Source organism: Choloepus didactylus, chromosome 1 (assembly GCF_015220235.1).
Source record: "Choloepus didactylus isolate mChoDid1 chromosome 1, mChoDid1.pri, whole genome shotgun sequence".
Taxonomy (NCBI): domain Eukaryota; kingdom Metazoa; phylum Chordata; class Mammalia; order Pilosa; family Megalonychidae; genus Choloepus; species Choloepus didactylus.
In genome coordinates this window covers 42,316,732-42,339,980 of record NC_051307.1, presented here as the reverse complement: position 1 = coordinate 42,339,980, position 23,249 = coordinate 42,316,732, and the positions used below count along the sequence as shown (strand labels likewise).

At 33.1% G+C, this 23,249-nt stretch overlaps 1 protein-coding gene across 1 annotated transcript in view; it reads left to right on the top strand.

Moving 5' to 3' along the window:
* ROBO1 (roundabout guidance receptor 1) overlaps positions 1 to 23,249 on the top strand; it is a 1,249,229-nt gene that overhangs the window by 146,419 nt on the left and 1,079,561 nt on the right. Inside the window, 1 exon segment of the mRNA XM_037833720.1 lies at positions 12,643 to 12,781. Coding sequence (XP_037689648.1) covers positions 12,694 to 12,781 — 88 coding nt within the window. The 5' untranslated portion in view covers positions 12,643 to 12,693.

Here is a 23,249-nt window from a genome sequence, read left to right as displayed (position 1 = left end):
CAAAGCTGTCATATCACTAGATCTCTGAAAAATGTAATTACCTTGTGGTTAAAAAATCATTTGTGGTAAGTGTCTCAAGTTTATTCATTCAGTTAACTATTCATAGATTTCTCTTTAAAAGTACACCAAAATTTTTTTTTTCTCATGTTCAGACATTTTCATATGGCATTTCCCATTGTGGCTAAAGTGGATATGAGACGATATATTCCAAAGTTCACATTTTTGGTGCAGCATTTTTGTCTTTACTCTCCTTTCATTGGTGTACTATAGAACAACAATAACAACAACAAAATGCGTTGTGAGGACCATGTTAGCCCCAGTTTATGGGGATTGCTTCAGCCCACCTGTAATCAGGTATTAGGTCACCTACTCAGTGACAATTCTTCCTCACACTCATCATCTTTCACAAGAGGATGCCATAAACTTATGAATAGGTAACTATAAAAGAGAGCATTGCTTTCCAGGTTCTTATCAGAGGGTATAACCTCAAATTTACTACTGTTGTTTAATTACCAAAGTTTGAGCAGGAGAAATTATATCCTAGAGGAGTGACCTAAAAGATATTTGTCTATTCTATTCTTCTAGGTTATTTAAAATTTATCCTAAACTTAGCCAGATGTAAGAGAAACTGCATATCTAAACCAGAACTTTTTGGACCATAAGATAAATATATTTCCTAAGTTATACTTTTGGTACTTCACCAGATACCTAGGTTGAAGGAAGTTACAAGAAACAACATTAGAACATTTGAGTCTATATTTACCATGAGGCATTTCTGTAGTGAATTCCTTATGCCCAACAATGGACATTTCTTTCCAGTATCAATACTGAGAAGTACTGTCCTTGTTACAAAGAACTTTTATGAATTTATGTAGGAATGTGTTGAGATATGTGCCTAACTATATTATATTATATTATTGTATTGATTCCATATCTGTGATCTAATTCTTATATAAATTTTAGGTACTAATTTCATGTATGGATTATTGTGTCATTGCTGGCCTAGTTTTTTTCTTTATCTATAGTCTGTATTCACTTGTTTTCATTATTTTATCTGATTTTATTATATGTTTTATAATGTAGTCTTATATCTATTCTACAACAAGAAAGATTATAGAAAAATATTCTATAACAATAAATACTAAACATATTAAATAAAATAGCCATAAAAATTCAGGCAATATTTGTAATATGTAACAAACAATGGCCTCTGATTAATATGTGGCAGCCTACTCACTGTTATTCTACTTCATGAAGACTTATGTTCCATTTCAGATGAGTATATTTTGTTAATAAACAGCCAGGTATCTTTTTTTTTTTTGGTCTTTACTTTCATGGAAAAGATTTTGGGTAATATTCATGCATTTCCCATTTGTGCATTTATTCAATGAATTTTATCAATCATGTGTCAGCCACTAGGTTGGAAAATCTAGAAGATAAAAGTGAATGGGTTACAGAATGGACTCTTAATGAAATCTCAGCCTGCAAACCTAAAAATAAAAAGAGGAATAAATACAAAAGGAAGAACAAATTGAAATATCTCTATGGAACCCAAGTAAATAAATAAACAATTTAGTTGTCTGAAAATGAAAGCTAAAGTAAATTATATTGCATCTAGTTGATGTAATATTAGGCTGTCATTTAAAATAATTTTAGGCTGTGGCAATATGGAACACTTATAATGGAATTTTAGAGAAAAGAATACTCACTCTATCTGTAAGACTTCAGTGCTATTGTTAAAAGATAGAGCAGTTCACATTTTTTTAAAGTAGAAGTTTAAGTGAACTAAATTAGATTAGTATCAAGTGGTGTACTTGAGTAAAAAACGATGTGAATCTATTGCAATAAAAAAAAAAAGTTCATCTATTTACCTTTCAGAATTGAGTAATTATTAACTAATAAGGAGAGCTTAGATCAAAGAGAAATTCCAGATTAATTGACTTGCAGTTTTATTTTACCATTGTTGAACATCAGTCAAATTAGACCCATTTTTATCCTAAAATCATATCATATTTACTAAAATGGTTTTGATATAAAAATGCTTGGAAGAGACACCTTCAAAAATATTTTGGCTGGCCAGAGTGTGCTATTTTGTTTGTTTTCAACAGAATGGGAAGAAAATTGAGAATAGTAGTGTAACATAAAGGAGAATCAGTTTGGAATATATCATCTCATATCCACTTTAGCCACAATGGGAAAATAACTTTTCGTTTATTTTCTTATATCATGTTAGTTTCTTTCTATTTTATTCTAAATTCAAAACCATATGTGTGTATATATATATATATATATATTCTTAGTGCTTTGCTAACAGACATTCTATGTAAACATCCATGGTGAAAAGTATCCTTATATTCACGTGTTGTGGTTATAGTTATTGTATTCATTATATTCTAATCCTCAGAGGTCATCTAAACATAGTTAAATCACATTTTTTACTAAAATCAATTGTCCTGTTGTTAATATTTCAAAAAGTGTGATTTATAAAAAAGGGATTAGTTTATACACTAGTAAGGATTTATCCTTCTTTGGTCTACTTTCATCTTCAGAGAAGACGCTTGAAGGTCAAAATTTCAAGACATTGAAGTGAAGCAATACAATAGCAAATAATGCTGTTGCTGCTTCTGATTTGTGGGTGCTGCCTTAAAATCATGTTATGTTATTAGCCTCATACTGTGGAAATTAACAGAATTATACCAAGATTATAAAAATTTATTTGATGACTCTTCATACTAAAATATTACAGAAGATTGAAATAATACCTATTAAATAACATAACTGCTAAATAACATAACTTCCAGAAATTCAGTCAATCTAATAAATATTTATACTTTCAGGTTTATTTTCTTATGATTATTAGATTCATTTTAAAATGAGTCTATACATGTTTGACAAGTATCTTTATTTTTATCACTAGCTACCTGCTACAATAAGCTACATGCAATTGTTAGTGAAACACAATTAGAAAATAATTAGCCATAGATAGGAAAATCCACATTTAAATAATTATATTATAAATTATCATTTAACTCAGAATATCATCCTAAATTATAAAACCATAAACAAATCAAACCAACCTCTAGATTCGTACATGCTTTTATTTACAAGAGCTGAAGCAAAGCTGTTTATGTTCATTTATGGAGTCAGAGGTCTAAAGTTTATTCCAAAACAGAAATTTGCTATCCTTTTGTAATCAAATACTAGAGAGAAAAAGAACCCAAGAATCTCCCTAGGGTAAGGAGAAATCAAGGGGATAAAGGTGACTCTTATCAAAACCCAGTCAAGGAGAAACTACCAAGTTGCAGCATATTTACATGTGTTCTCTGGAAAAACTAACCATTTGTACTTCACTGAGAATGTAGCTATTCAGTGGATAACTCTGAAGAGGCGCCTCTGGGAGGATTTAAAGACTACATGGATTGACTGTATGGATTAAAAAGTAGAACTGTTCATTTAAGTTGGCGATTATCTATAAATCTAATCTACTTTCTATTATCATTTGACACTTGAAACATACAATGGCATGAAAGTTAATGTGTTTATAAAATATGTGTAGTATTTAATATCATTTATGACTGATGCATGAGGATCAGTAGAGTGACAAGAACATTAACCCTAACACAAGAAAGACATTCGAACAGTAACCTATAGAAAACAAGAATACTTCCTTGGAGGCCAGGTTTGGCCCAGATAGGAGTTCTTGTCTATTTCCTGAGAAAGAAGAAATAATCCCCAAGTATCTCAGATAAGATCAGGTTATTTCAGCCATCTGGCAGAAAAATTAGGGGGCTCTGCTAAAGGAAACTTGGCAAATTAACTCTGCAGTGATAAGTAAATAACATAAGGACAGTTCAGTTCAAATAGACAAATTCACCGTAGATATTTGCAGATCAACCTACAGAATGTAGTTGGTTACCTTTGTTTCTAGTTGGCACTCTGAGCCTCACAAAAATGAATGATAGAAGTTTATTTTTTTTTTGACAAATTACTTTCTATAGTATGTTAGATTTGCATAATTTTGACTAAGCATTTTGTTGAATGAATAAGTAAATCATTCTACTTCACAGGTGCCAACAACCAATTGCCAAATCCTGCAGAATATTCTTGTATAGTGTCACATATCTGATCGTCTTCCCAATACCAGCCAAATTTTCCATTTCTTCTGCCAATATCCTTTTGTAAACATCCAATATAAGTTGTAGTAGTACTAGTTTTTAGGACTATACTGGTTGCCTGTAAACTGTTTTATCCTTCACATTCCTACCAGACTTATCGCCTAAATCATTTGAATCATGTTACTCACTTGTCATTAAACTCTAGAGTAACTTCTCGTTACCTGTCTTCATTTGTCCCACTTTAGCTTTGCAGTTTCCTGTCAAATTTTGTATGACAAGCTCTACCATCCAGCCAAAGAACTCCCTGAATATACCAATATGCTACTGACTTTTTTTCTTTTACAGAGAAAACCTGGAAACTCCCTTACAGTTCCCTGAATATACCAATATACCACTGACTTTTTAACTTTGAGTGTTTCTTTTGTTATTCTTTCATTCTTAATAATATTTACTCATTCTTCACCTATTAAAAGTTGTCCCATATCTCAAATGTCAATATTGTTTATATTGTTCAATATAAATTTGGTGCAGACCCCCAGGCAAAACTAATCCGTCTTCCATTTGCCTTCCTGTAGTTTTATTCTGCCATTTGTTAAAGTTATCATATTAAAAATCCTCACTAATTTTAAGCTCTGGTATTTGCAAGAACACTATCTTATGTTCCTCTGTATCCTTCATAATTGACATAGTACCTTGTTCAGTCAGAATAGAGCATTTACAAAAGATTAAATTTTTTTGCATGTGAATTGATGTAAATAAATTGGTCTCAAGTTGTTTATGAACCTAAGGAAAGAGAGACTACTTAGTTTTGGTTTCCACTGTATCCCCAAAGTAGCATATTGCCTATTTCATTATAAGCATTTCATAAATATTTGTGTAGTGAATGAACAACCAAGAGATTTTTAGAACTGATGAGAATTTTCCTACTAAATTGGTGGTAAATCAAAATAAATACACTCATCTGCATCCTCTACAGGGTCAAGAAAACCAAGAAATTATTTACTATTATATCTGATTGACAATTAATTTTCAAAATGAATAAATACTATAAGTGTTCAAAATGTATATCTTGAAATACATTTTGTGCCAATGATATTCATTTTTTTAAATATATGTATTTTTTATTAGAGAGGTTGGAGATTTACAGAACAATCATGCATATAATATAGGATTCCCATACACCACCCCCTACCAACACCTTGCATTGGTGTGGAACATTTGTTACAATCGATGATAGCACATTTTTATAATTTTACTAATAAATAAATAAATAAATACATAAATAAATAAATAACTTGGGGTTCACTGTTTGCGTAAGTGTAGTTCCATGGATATTTCAAGTTTTTTATTCTGTTATCATACATAAATCTAACATTTCCCCTTTTAATCACATTCAGATTATATATTTCAGGGCTGTTAATTGCATTCACAATGTTGGGCTACAAAAACCATCCATTACCAAAACATTCCATCATTCCAAACAGGAACCCTGTACATTTTAAGCTTTAACTTCCCATTCCCTAGCCCCACCCCATCCCCTGGGAGCCAATAAGGTTCTAGATTCTGACTCTATGAGTTTGCTTATTCTAGTTGTTTCAAATCCGTGAGATCATACAATTATTTGTCCTTTTGTGTTTGTTGTATTCACTTAACATACTAGCTTCAAGGTTCAACCATGCTGATGCATGTATCAGGACTTCATTCCTTTTCTCACCTGGATAATATTCCTTTGTGAGTATATACCACATATTTTTATCCACTCATTGGTTGATGGATACTTGAGTTGCTGCCATCTTTTGGCAATTGTGAGTAACGCCGCTATGAACATTGGTGTCCAAAAGTCCCTGCTTTGAGTTCTTTTGGGTATATATCTAGAAGTGGGATTTCTGGATCTTATGGTAGTTCTGTACTTAGCTTTCTGAGGAACCGCCAAACTGTCTTCTACAGCAGCTGCACCATTTTACATTGCCATCAGCAATGAATGGGTGCTCCTTTTTCTCCACATCCTTTCCAATACTTGTTAATTTCTGTTGTTTTTCTTTTCTTTTTTTTTTTTTTAATAGCAGCCATTGTACTGGGTGTGAAATGGTATCTCATTGTGGTTTTAATTTTCATTTCCTTGATGGCTAAATATGTTGAGCATTTTTTCATATGCTTTGTGATTATTTACATATCTTCCAAGGAGAGATGTCTGTTTGAGCCTTTTGCCCATTGTTTAGTTGGGTTGCTTGTCTTTTTCTGTTGCTAGGTTAAGGATTTCATTATATAGTTGGGCATTGTATTAGTTAGGGTTCTCCTTGGAAACAGAATCAGTGAGAGATGTCTCTTATTATCAAATTGTAAAAGTGACTCACGCAACTGCGGGAGCACACAAGTCCAAATTCTGCAGAGCCGTCAACAAGCTGTCAACTCCAAGGAAGACGTCCGACGAACTCCTCAGGAAACGAACCAGCAATTTTGACGAACTCCTCAGGAAACGAACCGACAACCTTGACAAACTCCTCAGGAAACGAACTGGCAACTTCGACGAGCTCCCCAGGAAAAGCTTCGCTGAGCAGCTGAAGAAGAAGTGAAGGTTCTCTAACCGTCTGGCTTATAAGCCTCCAACTGATCACCCGGACCAAATCCAGCCAATTGCATTCTCTCACTGTGGAAGCACGCCCCTTGAGTCATCAGTCAGCTGCAGTCAACTGACTGATGATCCGACAAACCAGCCGTTGGTTTATTAACCAGCCTCAAATAGCCTCACAGCAATCGTCAGGCCAGTGCCCGCTTGACCAGACAGCTAGGCCACCTAGCCAAGTTGACACATGAACCCAACCATCACAGGCATTAAACCCTTCTTGGATATGTGGTTTCCAAATATTTTCTTCTATTGTATAGGTTGTCATTTATTTTCATGATAAAGTCATTTGAGGCTTAAAAATTTTTAATTTTGATGAGGTCCCATTTATGTATTTTCTCTTTTGTGGCTTAGTCTTTGGGTGTAAAGTCTAAGAAACCATTGCCTCACATAAGGTTTTGAAGGGGCTTCTCAACATTTACATCTGGGAGTTTGATAGTTATACCTCTTATATTTAAGTCTTTGATACATTTTGAGTTGATTTTTGTATATAGTGTAAGGCAGGGGGCCTCCTACACTTTCTTTTTTTTTTATTTTTTATTTTTTTTTGCAAATGGAGATCTGGTTTTCCCAGCATCATTTGTTGAAAACACCATTCTTTCCCGATTGAGTAATCTTGACTCCTTTGTCAAAATCTGTTGGCCATAAATGTGAAGGTTGATTTCTGAGCAATCAATTACATTCTATTGGTCTATTTGCCTGTCCTGGTGCCAATAACATGTCTTTTTGATTTCTGTGACTTTGTAATAAGTTTTAAGATCAGGAAGTATGAGTCCTCCAACTTCTTTCTTCTTTTTCAAGATATTTTAGTTATTCAAGGGAACATATACTTCCATATATATTTGATGATTCATTTCTCCATTTCTGCAAAGAAGGTTCTTGAAATTTTGTTTGGGATTACATTGAATCTATAAATTGCTCTTGGTAATATTGACATTTTAATGATATTTAATTTTTCAATACATGAACATGGAATATCCTTCCATTCATTCAGGTCTTTAATTTCTTTTTACAATGTTTTCTAGTTTTCTGTGTACAAGTCCTTTACATTCTTGGTTAGATTTATTCCTGGATATTTTATACTTTTAGTTACTGTTGTGAATAGAATATTTTCTTGATTTCTTCTTTGGATTGTTCATTGCTTGTGTATAGAAACACTACTGATTTTTTGGTGCTGATCTTGTACCCTGCTACTTTGCTATATTCATTTATTAGCTCTATGAACTTTGTTGTGGATTTTCCAGGCTTTTCTATATATAGAATCAAGTTTTACTTGTTTCTTTCCAATTTGGGCCCATTTTATTTCTTCTTCTTTCCTAATTGCTCTGGCAAGAACTTCCACCACAATATTGAATAACAGTGGTGACAATGGGCATCCTTGTCTTGTTCCTGATCTCAGAAGGAAAGTTTTCAGTCTTTCACAATGAAGATGTTAGCTGTGGGCTATTCATATATGCCTTTAATCACTTGAGGAAATTTCCTTCTATTCCTAGTGTTAAGTGGTTTTATAAAGAAAGGGTACTGTATTTTGTTAAATGCCTTTTCTGTGTCAATTAAGATGTGTTTTCCCCCCTCATTCTGTTAACGTTGTGTACTACAACTAATTACATTAATTAGTTTTCTTATGTTGAACCAATCTTACATACCAGGGATAAATCCCACTTGATCATGGTGTATAATTCTTTTAATATGCTGTTGGATTTGGTTTGCTAGAATCTGATGAGGATTTTTGCTTCTCTATTCACAAGAGATATTGGTCTGTAACTTCCTTTTCTTGTGGTATCCTTATGCTTATTTTCTATTTTGTCCTGGTATGAAAGTGATGTTGGCCTTGAAGAATGAGTTGGGAGTATTACCTCCTTGACAATTTTTTGGAAGACTTTGAGCAGGATTGGAGTTAAGTCTGGAATGTTTGGTAGAATTCCTCTGTAAAGCTATCTGGTCCTGGGTTTTTCTTTGTTAGGAGGTTTTTGATTACCAATCCCATCTCTTTACTAGTAATTGGTCTGTTGAGATCTTCTATCTTTTCTTGAGTCAATATATGTAGATTGTATGTTTCTAAGAATTTGTCCATTTAATCTAGATTATCTAATTTATTGACAGTTAGTCATAGTATTATCTTAATGTCCTTATTTTAGTGGGGTTGGTATTAATGTCCCCATTTCATTTCTGATTTTCAGTACTTGTATGCTCTTTCTTTTTCTTTGTTAGTCTAGCTAAAAGTTTGTCAATTTTATTGATCTTTTTAAAGAAACAACTTTTGGTTTATTGATTCTATTGGGCCTTTTTTTCTGTTTCATTTATCTCTACTCCAATCTTTTTTGTTTCCTTCCTTCAACCCACATTGGTTATAGTTTGCTTGTATTTTTCTAGTTCTCCCAGGTTGAGTTTAGGTCCCTAATTTGAAATCTTTTTTTCTTAAAGCATTTAGAGCTATAAATTTCACTCTCAGCAGTGCCTTTGCTAAATCCCATAAATTCGGATATGTTGTGTTTTAATTATCATTCACCTCAAGATATTTTCTAATTTCACCTTTGATTTCCCCTTTAAGCCTTTGGTTGTTTAACAGTGTGTTGTTTAATTTCCACATATTTGTGAATTTTCCATTTATCCTTCTGTTATTAATTTCTAGCTTCATTCCCTCATAGTTGGAGTATATGTATTGTATGATTTCAATGTTTTTTAATTTACTGAGTCTTGTTTTGTGAACCAACATATGGTTTATCCTGGAGAAACAATCATGTGCATTTGAGAAGAATATGTACTCTATTTTTGTTGGTGAAGTGTTCTATATATGTCTATTCAGTCTAGTTGCTTTAGAGTATCATTCAAGTCTTTCTCCTGCCATTTTGCTATTTAGCTTTTGGAATTTTTATGCACTTTTTGTTCCTCACTTCCATTAATACCTACATTTATATTTAGTTGATTTATTTTAAGTGACTTCTCATTTCTATCTAGATACATTTGTCATCTATTTTACTTCCAGTTACCTTGGGTTGAAATTTAACATCCTAAGTATATAACAATTATATTTGGTTTGATGCCAACTTAACTTCAATAGTATATTATTCAGGGTTCTCTAGGGAAACAGCACCAACAGGAGATATCCATAAATAAGAGATTTTATAAAAGTGTCTCACACAATTGTGGGGATGCACAAGTCCAAATTCTGGAGGGTAGGCTGCGAGTTGGCAACTCTGATGAAGGTCTTCGATGAACTTCCGAGGAGAGGCTGGCAGGCTGAAGAAGTGAAAGTTTTCTCTTCTCCCTTAAAAACCTCCAAGTTATTGGATTAAATCCAACTAACTGGATTCTCTCATTGCAAAAGACCTCTCTGAGTTAATCCTAGATTTAATCACAGATCAATCAGTTGACTGATGATTTAATAAATCAGCCACCTGGCTTATTAACCAACCACAAAATGTCCTTGCTGTAATGGTTAGGCCAGTGCTTGCTTGACCAGACAACTGGGCACCATCACCCTGTCAAGTTGACACATAAACCTAACCATCACAAATAGCATGCACGTATATTTTTCCTTTACTTCTCCATCCCCTCACTTGTTGCCAATTATGTCTGTGTATAATATATGTCCAAAAACATAGACTTATCATTACTTTGTATGCATTTCCTTTTTAGCAGCTTTTGGAAGAAGTGAAGTTACATACCTAAAAAATACAATACAATAATAATGACATTTATAACTACTCAAATGGTTACCTTTACTGTGGGTCTTTAGTTCTTTATGCCACTTCGCACTGCTGTCTAGTTTCTTTTCCTTTCAGTCTGAAGAACTCCTTTTAGCATTGCTTATAGGGCAGGTCTAGTGTTGGTGAACTCCCTCAGGTTTTGTTTACCTGAAAATATTTTAATCTCTCCTTCATTTATGAAAGAAAGTCTTGCCAGATATAAAATTATTGGCTGGCAGTTGTTTTCATTCAGTACTTTAAGATGTTAACCCACTGCCTTCTTGCCTCCATGATTTCTGAGGAGAAATTGGCATTCAATCTAATTGAGACTCCCTTGTACATAACACATTGCTTTCCCTTACAGCTTTCAGAACTCTCCTTGTCCTTCAATGGTGTAATCTATTTGTGAAGGGATGTATTTTTCTTCATGTTCACATCTTTTGCTTAATTTGGGAAGTTCTCTGTTGTTTCTTTGAATGTTCCTTCTGTTCCTTTCTCTCTTTCTTCTCCTTCTGGGACCCATAATGCATATGTTGGTGTGATTGATGTTGTCACAGAGGTGTCTTAGGCTATTTTTGCTTTTTATATGTCTTTTTTTTCCTTTCTGCTCCTCAACCTGTCTCGTTTGAAGTGTCTTGTTTTAATGTTCACTGATTCTTTCTTCTGCCAGCTCCAATCTGCTCTTGAAACTCTCCTAGGAATTCTTCATTTCAGTTATTGGTTTCTTCAGCTCCAGTAGTTCTCGTTGGTTCCTTTTAAAAATTACTTTCTCCCCACTAAGACTCTCATATTGCTCATTCATTTGTTTTCCTAATATCCTTTATCTCCTTGAGCATAAAGGCCTTTTTCTTATAAACTTCATTCAGTATGTCCAAATTCTTCTTTTGTTTGATGGTGTTTTCTGGATTTTTTCCCCTTCCTTTGGGTTGGCCATAATTTCCTGTTTCTTTTCTTGTACTCTTTTGTTGCACATTTTGCATTGTAACATTTTTAAATGTTCAGTCTGGGATTTATTCTCTGAGATATTTGGTTCCTGGTTTTGTAAGCAGCTGGTGATATGACAGAGAGTTTCTTGTCTTCAACCCTTCTATGAGGAACGTCTGTCCAAGGCAAATGCAGTGTGTAGGCTTTTCCTTGTATTTCTGTGCCTCCTGGTCTTGGCTTTTGCTTGTTAGTTGTTTTGGAGTTCCCCTGTTCACAGGAGTTTGGCTTCCTCACCCCCTCACCCCCATTCCCCAGGAGACACACCTCCTTCTCCCCGGTGTTTGAAGCTGGCAGGCCTTTGTCCCAGATTCTCTGTCTCTGTAGTTTTCTACACTCCTTTCTTTCTCTCAGGCTGCTTTTGACTGGAGGGCAAAATATAGGAGAAAAGCACACTGGAGAGGACTTTCCCAAATCATTCTTTCCCAGCCAAAACAGGGCCAGGGGCCCACAAAGAGGGCACTGACTGGCTCCAAAGTGCCCCTGGAAGGACATCAAGAAGGGAACCAAGAGCTCTGACAGCTGACCAAAGCTGAGCTTTTCTGGCCTGCCCAGTAAATACAGCCTTTCAACTAACTGTCCTCCCAGCACAGAGTCTTTATGTCTCCACACCCACATCCAGCTTCCCTTGAATGGGGAGGGTTGAAACAACCCACCTTTTGCTGGGATGGGTTGAATCAATAGTTGCCCTCAGAACCCAGCTCCCTGTGATCTGAAGTCACTAATCAAAAACCATGATCATTGGTTATCTGTGCCCATTCCTGTTCTTCAGAAATAACATTTTTATGTCCCTTTCTGTCACCAGAGAGTTAGCCAGGGGCTGTACCCTTCTGCAGCCTTCTGTGGGAGTGGGACTAGGTATCCGTGGGTGCCAGAAGCCACAGCCTGGTGAGAGCGACTTATTGTTCTTTACCGTAAATTATCAGCCTCGTCTTCTTCTTCCTCCCTTGATGCCTATACAGTATTCTTCTGGCCTCTGGAGTTTCAAAATAGTTGTTTCAGACAGTTCCTGCCTCTTGAATAGCAGTGTTGGTGGAAAACTGGGTTCTGGAGCTTTCTACTCTGCCATCTTCCTACAATCCTCCTATTCATTTTATTTATTTGCTTGTTTTAGCATTTTGGACAATGACATTTCAAGTTCATTTGAACTATAATTTTTCACACATAGTTTTAACATATTTTCATCTCAATAGTATTAACCATTTAAAAATAATTTTCTTTTTTTCCCTTCTAGATAAAGCATATCTGTATCACTGGTCTGGTGTAATGCAAGGAAGGAACAAACATGAAATGGAATCATTTTCCTTTTTTGGTCATAATATCACTCCTCAGCTTGTCAAAAAATCATCTTTTCCTGGCACAGCTTATTCCAGGTAAGTGCCTTGTATTTGTTTCACCAATATTTAACTGGTGTTCCTTTGCTTTAAATTTTTATTGCATGTGCTGTCAACCAAATTTTCTTACTTTCTTTGGAACTTGTATGCTGTATGGATGTTGTCTTACGTATGTGTGCTGATAAACCAGAGTTCAAATGATTGTTCTTAAATATAGAGCACTTTATTAATTCATCCCCCAAAACTATAAAATCTGGAAAAATAGATTACTTGAAAATGTAAGGCTTTATTATATTAACTAAGTGAATAAGAGTGGTGGAAGAGCAATTATACCTGGAAAAAAATTGTAATGCAAAATGAATAACAGTCACAATGCATATCATTACCATAGAAAAGGAATATAAAAAATGAAACACTAAAAAATGAAATTGCTATAGAATAGTGGCATGTTAATTAGTGAGCTGAACAATATCAGAATAAAAATGCAACAGGCTACTCTGTTGTTACCATGGTTACCATTGTTTTTGGTGAAGTTAGACACCTGTTTCCTTGAAGTCATAATTTTACTTATGGTGCTAAAATAATTTTGCTGGAAATTGTTCTTCTTAAGCTGTTTTATAGAAAATTAGCTAAATCCAATGTTTTCATAGAGGAAATTAGAAAAATATATTGATTGACTAATCAAAATATAATTTCATTGTTCCCCTCAGATAAAATTATGAGAACAAATGTAAATTAATTTAGGTATATCTAATATATCATCATAATTTAGCCAAGTTATTGATAGAAGAATGATAGATGATGTTTTCACTGGACCCAACTATTCAGCTTGATTTTTGTTTATTTTATTTTATTTTATTTTTATATTTATTTAGATATTCAGCAACTATATCCTGCTTATCATGGGTATCCACAAACAAATTCCTCATCAAGGAATTTTTTTCCCTGCTTGTTTAAGATTGACACTTTGACCCAGAAGATGAGGAATTTGTGAACAGACAAACAGACAAATGTCTGTTAAAAACATTTCCATAGGGTAGACATATGGAATATTTAAAGTTAAAGTTAGTTGTTGTAAAAAAAAAAAAAGTGCATTTAGCTACTTTATCCTGAATTAGCTTAAACACTGAAATCAGTACAAGTTGATATCTGTTTTTCAACGTGTTCCTACATTCCCTTTTGTCAACCACTATTCTGTTAAGTATTAACTGAGATTATTCCATGAATTAAATATTAAAAGTTGACAATGGGTGAAAAGATGTCATACTTTTTTTAAGATGTGTAAAATGCAAATATACAAATATAAATACTGATTAATTCAGTCTTACAAATTGTCAGACACAAAAAGCTAGAATGAATATAATATAGATTTAGGTGTAATTTGTCCTTAAACTGGCCAAATAATAACTACTCCAATTTAACAAATTTTGTCAGTGATTAGTACTTGAGCAGGTAATCTGAGCTCAAAATGATCAAGTGAGGTTTGAAAAATCTGTATCTATTTTGACCTCTGAGAGAAGAATGTGTTTGAGTCTGCTTAGTTTAACTAGGGTTCATAAAAAGTTACCTTTTCATTCAAGAGCATATTGTACAATATAATAAAAGACAAATCAACTTGAACATTTAAGTCAAAATATTATCAAAACTCAATTACTCTCTTACATATTAAGATTAAAAACAGAAGACAGTTTAAAGTACATGGATTTATTATCCAATACAATATGTAGATTTCTAACAAAAGTGATAGATCTGTTATCAATTAATTTAAAATGATTCCATACAGATTGGTTGCTCAGAGCCCATTTTGGGGCTCAACTTAAAAAGAAATAAGGTTACCCAAAACTGTGAATTTGTTGTCAGGACCATAGAGTTCAAGAATTAATCCAAAGCAGTTTACCTGACAAAAGAAATATGCTGTTAGCTTTTCAAAAGGAACACCTGCAGAGTGGAAATCATTTTTATAAAATAACTGCCACCATCTAAGAGGGTTTGTTTTAGACTAGGGAGATTTATAAAACCTACTGAAAGGAGTCATTGGCCTTAGAATGTCCCCTCCCTTAAATTATTCTCATATAAATTTTAAAAGTGTTGTCTTGAACTTTATTTGGTTGTCATAGCTTTATTATGTTCATTGGAAACCCTCCAGCAGGACTGAGTATATCTCAGAGGGAACTGACATGAAATTAGCTTAGAAGATCAAGTATCAGTGATTTTCTTAAAAAGTTTCTTATTCTACTTACAGACTTCTCCTTGTTAAAACCACAAATATCTTCATTCATTAAAAATGTATTCCAAAAGTAAGATAAATGAAAAGCAATATAATATGCTCCTAAAAAATAAGAAGTATATAGTCTATATAAATTGATTTTATAAGCTATCATTAGCAGATATGGCTATTGGAACAAGTATCTCAGGGAACAAAATGAAAGAGCTATTAAAGTAATCGCCACAATGCAGATTATCTTATTACTACAGCAATAAAGTGGTTTTCAGTCAAGCTATGATGAGGTTACTTGGAGTAATTAAATATTAAAACAGCATTTGAATGTTATGTCTGGAATTGATGGATTATCCATTTTATGTTTGCTTTCTATTTTGTCTCTCTACATAATACATTTTCAATGCTATTGTTATTTTATAACATTGTATGTGTTTGATGGGTGGCTCACAATGGCAACTAGAAATAACTAATACACAATATACTCTGGTGAAAATTAAATCAGTTTTAAGAGAAAAAGAATAATTAACAAGTGGATTCCAGGAATTACTGATTCATCTTTACCAACCATTTGACTTGTTACCTTGATTGCATATAAAGCCCATTGAAACCTGCTTTCTCTTTATTAAAACCACTGCTAGATGGTCATCGTTTGAATTTACCTCACCTCTAATTTAAATATAAAAATTACTCTGAAACCAACAATGGTTATCTTTTGAGTCACACTGTATCTGGGCTATGCCAAATCTTTATTTAATCTCTGCTAGAAAGGAAACCAACAGATATGTATCTTTACATTTTAAATACCCATCCTTGGTTTCAACAGATGTCAGGAAGACAATGAAAGACAAATGCAAGTGTTGAAAGTATAAATTTCATATATAATTGAATCAAAGTGAAAATTTGAAGAACATCTGTAACATAAATAGGTTGAATTATAGATTTGTATTGCAAGATTATTAATGGAAATGCAAGGAAAAAGCAAGCAAGGTTGTGTTTCTATTTGAGTAGATCACACAGCCATTTTAAAGTTAAGCATGATTTATTTTTTTCCTCTCCATTCTCTAAATGTGCAACAACATCGTCTTCATTAAAGATGCAGGTGCTGACAGGGTTATTTCCTTTGCCCTCCCTCAGGTCAACAAGCCTTGAGTGTGAAATTGTCTGAAATGATTTACTGCTTACACGCCCCACCCATCCAACCACCACCACTTCAGTACTTTGTTGTTATACCCAGGGGAAGGTAATTGCAAGGAACAATTTCAAGTGTTATCTGGGTTTGAAGCAGCCATAGATAAACTGTAAATTTAAAGAAAGAACCTTTTGCAAAATTCTAGACATAACATATATACACACACCCACCTCATATATTGTTGCGTTTTTGTTTGTTTTAGTTTTTCATGTGCCCAACAGATTTGGAATTGATTTATTATTTGAGGTAAATTTTACTCTCCTTTCTAAAGTGAGAATGAAATTGAAAGTAAATTTCCAAAATCTAAATGTGACAGAATCTTTTTAAGCATTCCTTTTGAAATGCTCTAACTAATGCTCTTGCATGTATACTTGCTACAAAGGTTTTTATTCACAGAAATGGTTTTTCCAATAGTTACGATTAGTTTCTATAGCTGAGTAGTCATGGACAGAGATTAGGAAAATGCATACTACTTAGAACCTATAGAGACTGTTGTTCATAGACAAGCAGTTTGATTTGGTTTTAAGGCCTCTGACTATTCAGTAATGAGTCAATTAACTTAAAAACTATAAAAAGGTATTTGTCTCATCCATTAGAACATAATATTTAGGTTTTACAATAACTTTGACATATAATTTAACTTTCATAACTCTGCACTGAAAGAGGTATTGTTTTAAACAAAGCCAATTTCATCATACAAATATGTACGGTGATAGAAATTTTTCTCAATGTGTTTTCCATAGATGATTTTTTTCAGAATCAGTTCAGATGTTTTTTAAAAATAAAGTTTCCTACGACTCATGCTATAATAACTGAAACAGAAAGCCTGGAATTGAAGCCCAGGAATCTGCTTTTTTACAAGTACCCAAAATGAATCTAATGCACAGAAAATTTGAGAACCACTGTTTTAGATAAATTTGAATTGAAAAGTGCTTTAACACATTTAATGAAGCTTTACTCTCTGACGAAAGGTTTTCACGAGAAAAGGACAAAAGCATTTGAAGATATTTCTGTTTTATATATTGCAAGTTTGGGGGGGGCAGATTTGAGAATGCTGTTGCTTCGTTTTGCTTTGTTTTTATTTTCGTTTCTTGCTATTTTCATCCATTAATAAAATGTATGATTCAAGTTTGTAATTGTTCGCATTAGATGGAAGCCATTAACTCAAGATCAAAAAAAAACACTAAACCAATAAATAGATCAGTGAAAACAGATATATATATTGAAAATGACTTAACACATTTCTTCAGTTTTTTCTGGTGAGATCATTTCCACTAAATTTTGCCCAGGCCTTAATGAAGTGGTCTCAGACATTAAGTGGCTGGAAATCTATAACCAAACTAAAATAATATGTCAATTATGCAAAATTCTGTAAAAAGAGCTTTAGCCCCAGGGCTGCATTATGACATACAGGTGACCAAGGCACTTATGCCTTCGTGGGTCCCTTTCTCCATAAAAGATATTAAAATTATATCTTACAACTATATTGCCAACAAGATAAATATAACCTTCAATGCAAACAATTATTTTTTTTCTTTGGATTTTAAAAGAAATTAAAATATTTTCATGGGCTCCTAAGGCATTTTGGGCCCTACACTGTCTGTGCCTACTGTTCCTAGCGGATGAGTCAGCTCTGCTAAGAACCATAAGACATAGGATGTATCTGTGACTCATGCCTACGTGTGATCCCTAGAAACAATATTCAGTACAAATAAAATGCAGTTAAACCTTAGTTTACACATTTCTACAAGCCTTATAGAAATCTTGAAGAAAAACATAAATTAAGAGTAACCAACTACTCTATGAATGTTACTTTTCACATTTTAGTTTTAACAAAAATAAAAAGGCCCACCTGTACCACACACAAATAAAAGAAAGAAAGAAAGAAAAAAAAAAAAACAGGAGAGATACAAAACCTCCTTAGGAAACATTTGAGAATGTAAGAATGTCAGTGGAGGACAGAAGTCTTTGGGTTCACATAGGCTTGAGATTGAACAATGTTTTTGCTATAATACGCCAGATTTTTTTACCTTGGTTAATAACGTAATCTTTCTCTATGTCAGTTTACCCCATTGCTAAGAAAGTGAGAATAAACTTGTATCATTTGTGAGTAGATTATAAATAAAATTATCAAAGAATTTGGGTCCTTGCGAGTTTTTTGTACTAAAATTGATAACCGTACTATTATTATTATCTATAAATGGATGTTACTGACCTGAACTGTATGGTTGTAGTGGGACAGCAACTACAAATGACACTTGGACTTGCTATTCCATATACCTCTGCCTACCAACACACAGGTCTTTAAAAAAAGAATAGAAAGTTCTGTTAAGGTTGGCAGGAAAAATATTATGGAATAAACACATAAAATTAAATGTTAACTTAAATCTACAAATTTCAGATATTGTGAGTGTATTGATTGTGTAATTCTAGAGCTAACTTTTTCAATTACCCCTTACTGGGGTATGGTATTAAAACAAAACAAAACAAAACAACACTTAGTTATGAATGTTTCAGGATGTTTACTCCCCTGGCCCTGGCCTCGGTCCTCTCATTTTGGTTTTGTACTCTGTTATAAAGAATTTGGAAACTTCTAGGAATTATATTATTCCATGCTTTACATTATTCCATAAATAATGTAAAGCCATATTTCATACATATTTTTAAACCACAAAACAATATTAAAAGGAAAGTATATTGACCACATTTTATTTGATAATGGAATTTTAGATTGGTAACATACACACAAATACACACACAACCTACAACCACAAAGTTCTCTTCTTACAAACTCAGGACTCAATCAGTTATGTCTATCTGATCATAGACTATCCTATGGCCCAATTTATTTGTATCTTTTTCCCCACTTTAGTCATTTATTTGGTAATTGAACATAGTGTGAAACAGTTTTGACAGATTGAACAAGAACTTTCTTTCTTTTTTTCTGAAAAATCACAGCTCCATCCAAAGGAGAGCGAGAAGTGAACCTAACCCCTAGACATCAACATTCTCATAAAAACATTCAGAGCAATCTCTTTTTTTGTTCACAGAGATAAAATCTAGGTTAGATTTATTACCTCCAAGAGATATTCCATAATTATCCAACCTCAAAATTTTCAAAAAAAAACTATTTTTTTTCTAGGTGGTTGAGAGGCTTTATAATGTTTTTCATTTTCAGAGGCATATTTGTATACTACATGTACTGGTAAAAAATGTTATTTATTTTACAAACTTAACCTTTATTTTACAAAGCATATTTTTAGGTTTCTCCTAAAGGAATTCAGAACTTTCCCACAAATAAAAAAATATGCTTTTAAATTATTTATTTGAAGTAACTGTAATTTTAATAACTGAGAAATATTCTAGTTCCAAAAATAGCACTATTAGAGATGAAAATGATAAAAACCAAATAAAATAAAAACACCATTTCAAAATTTATTTTTAAGGAAAACATTTTAAACTGGTGGTCAACTGCACATTTATTAGTGGAAAGTCATGAAAATATAGCTTTTAAACTATGCTGAGTGCTACTTGTGCTGTCTACCATATTGGTCAAACTGCATTAATGAGCTGACACAGCTCACATTCTTAACCCAGAAGCAAATTACATTTTAGTAGCACACATCCCAGGTCAAGAAGGAGACAAGCAGGTATTTGAACCACTGACGACTGAAGGTGAAAATAATAAAATTTTGTTTGTGCCCTGCACAAAATCACCCAAATAGTAGTTCAACAATCTATCCATTAAAATATATGCATATATATATATATGCAAATATATGTATTATTTGTAAGTATTTATATAATAAGCCTACTGCTACTCAAACCATTTGGTCCACCAAGTTTCCAAATAATGGATTTACTATTGTGTTTAATTTCTTTATAATTCATTATTTTCTGCTGTCTAGTCTTAAGACATTTCTCTAAAATTCAAAAATAAATGACCATCACATATTTTTCTCTGCTTTACTTACAAACCTTCAGTAAATTCAACATGATGAAAAGAAAAAGCATGTTTTGTAGTTCATATGTACAGTACACTTATTTTTTGGATGCATTCTCTAGAAGAAAATTTAAATATTGTAAGGTAATCATCAAGGCATACGGATGGGTTATTTTCTTTGAACATTTTTTTCCCCTTTGAGATTAGATATGATGCCATTTGAGCAGTTAATTCAACCTTAATGACTAAGTTATTACTAAATGTAAAAAAATGTGATAGGCTGTGAGAACACCATGTTAATATGAAGGATTGCTATATAAAATGACTTCATTGAGGGAAAAACGATGAGATCCTGGGACAGAGGCTAATATGGGTTAATGGCAAATGTTTACCAGAAACCAGAGCAAAAAGTTGAGAAAATCATGGAAAACTTCGCAGGTAGGTAAATGGGAAGAAAAGAGACGATTGGAAAGTTAACATTTTTAAAGCAGTTTTAGGAGTTTTACGAGGTTCAAAAGGGGTGAGTGCGGCAGAGAATTCCAGACAGGCTCCAGCTAAGGAACAGAGTTAGTATGAGAATAGGAAGAGCTACTGTTTGGTTTGATAAAGAAAAGGGTTGTATCAGGGGCTGGAGATGAGCCAGAGAGACCAGAAGTTCAAATCTCAAGGACTCTTTTGTACTAGGCTGAGCAGCTTTAACTGTAAAATCCGGTTCGGTAGAGTGCCAATAAGAGAGTTTAAGCAAGGGAGTAACTTGCTGAGATTATGGCTTTTAGAATAGTAATTCAAATGGTAATGTAGAATATGAATTTGTTTCTTCATTTTCTTTCAGTTATTCATTCAACAAATATTTATTTAAAACCACTACTGCAAGGTAATGTAACTTCAACGGAAACAGTGTGGATAGACAGTTTTGGTAACTTTTTTTTTTCTTTTCTATGGAGAAAAATATTAAAATCTAATTACGTATCTACTTTTCTAATTTCCATATACTATCATTATGATAAAAGAGGAAAAAATCTCCTAGAAATATTGAAGTGTTTTGTAAATATATAGAAGAGTACCTAGAAGATAGAAATTGTTCTTGGAATGTTAATGCTACATGAATAAATTAATGAGAGGAAGAGATTGCAAAAAATTACAGCAGAGGCCTCACTATGGATGGGCCAGTAAGACAGGTTTGAGAAAATTTGTAGGATACAGAGTCAAAGAAACTGGGTGATGATGGGATGTGTGGGAGAAAGGGGAGGAAGGAATCAAGGATTTCAAGATTTCATTCATGGAGAATGGGGCAGTGGTGACCTTCTTAATGACATAGAGTGCCGCACAGTGATCTATTTTAATACATATTGAATTGAATGTATGTTTATCTTTAGATGATTTACAATATACAATTACTTATAAAAAAACAATAACACATGAGCAAAAAAGAGAATTCCATTATATTTTAGAATCATAATTTACACTATGATTTTTTTGCTGAACTTAAATTCATAATGAATTGAAATGCTATTGAAACTTACCTAGGAGATACATATATATATATATTTAGTATGTTTGTGTATGTATGTATATATTTAGAGTTCTATAGTTTGCTACTGTCTCTTATGTAATTATTAATGCTAGTGGAATTTTCTAAGCAACTAACCAAGTGAACTCATAGGATTACTAATACAAACTATGGAATAAATGACTTGAAATATCTAGGATGTAAAATGTATTTTCTCAGTGCCATTGTGTGGTTCAAGTACCCCACCCCCAATATTCATTTACTGACACAGACACATTTTTAAATTCTTTGGTTATTGTATGTTTCTCGACCTGGTGATGGGGCCTTGGCTTATTTTATCTTATAGTTGTGCTTTTTAAAGAAAGGACTAAAAATTCTATCAATAAAAGTGTCAAATCTTGAAAGAGAGCAAATGCTTAGAGGAAAAAATAAAAGCCAGTATGTCCCTTACTTTCCAGAGATTGTCACTCACTCAAAGATGAGACCTTAATAACCAGAGAAATTGCCAGCTGTACTTCAATTCCATCTCCTTTTATTAGCCTTGGTCTTCTAGTGCAAAGCTTTATTAATTGTTTAAATAGATGGAAGCAAACAGGCACAGTCAGCTATAAGACACTCAATGAAGAAACACGTATTTGTAATCTGACTGTGGAGCCCAGGTCCATTCTGGTTTGATGATATGGCATTTGTGATGAAACCGCCTTGAAAAACCCCATGTGCCACACGATCTGCCTAATTAAGCCATCAGAATGCATTGCAGCAGAGTGCCTCACATGAACTGGTATAAGTAATTTTTGCTCCTCTATTGCTTGGTTAATAGAAAGAAGCATTATTCTAGATTGTGACTGATAGAGGCTCTGTGATACAGCAGTAATAATTGTGCCTGAGGCTAGAGAAAGCCTTTGGTTAAAAACAAAACAAAAGAAAACACCTCTCTATTTGTGTGAGACACTGCCATTATTTCATTAAACTACTTTTCCCTTGATTTCCTAGTGAGCATTCATTTATCCTACTTTCTCTTAATACTTGCATCTTTCCTTTGTCCACCTGGCTGTGTCTTTTGTTTTACAAACAGACTTAATTGCTGCCATATTTTCCCATGGGATAATTTCTTTAGCTGTTTTACTGATCCAATAATTCATAAATAAAATGGTTATTTTGGACTATTAAAACACAGAAGTCTATAAATAACACACAAAGTTGAATGCAGGTATGCCTTGAAAGCATAAAGCCATGTTGCCATGTTAGAATTGCCCTCCTCCAAGAAAAGTATCAACCGTGAAATTTTTGAAAGAATGGCATTTAATACATTTACTTGAAATATGCATTTACATATGTATTTGCATATTTACATATTTACATAAATTTACAGTTATAGCTGATTGCATTAAACACTATTCTTGTTTTCATTCTACATTATTCATACATGCAATGTTAATATATAGAAGCTGATACAAAGGGGAACAATAAAAATTTTGGCTTCTTTAAGATAACTTGTATGAATACATTATACTTTTTTCAATGATAATATTGATAGTCATTTCCTAAATTACCAGGATATCAGGTGATGTATATACACAAATGACTAGATTTTGTCAATATGCAATTCTATAGATATCTATATAGTTTCTCATTTTTTTTTAA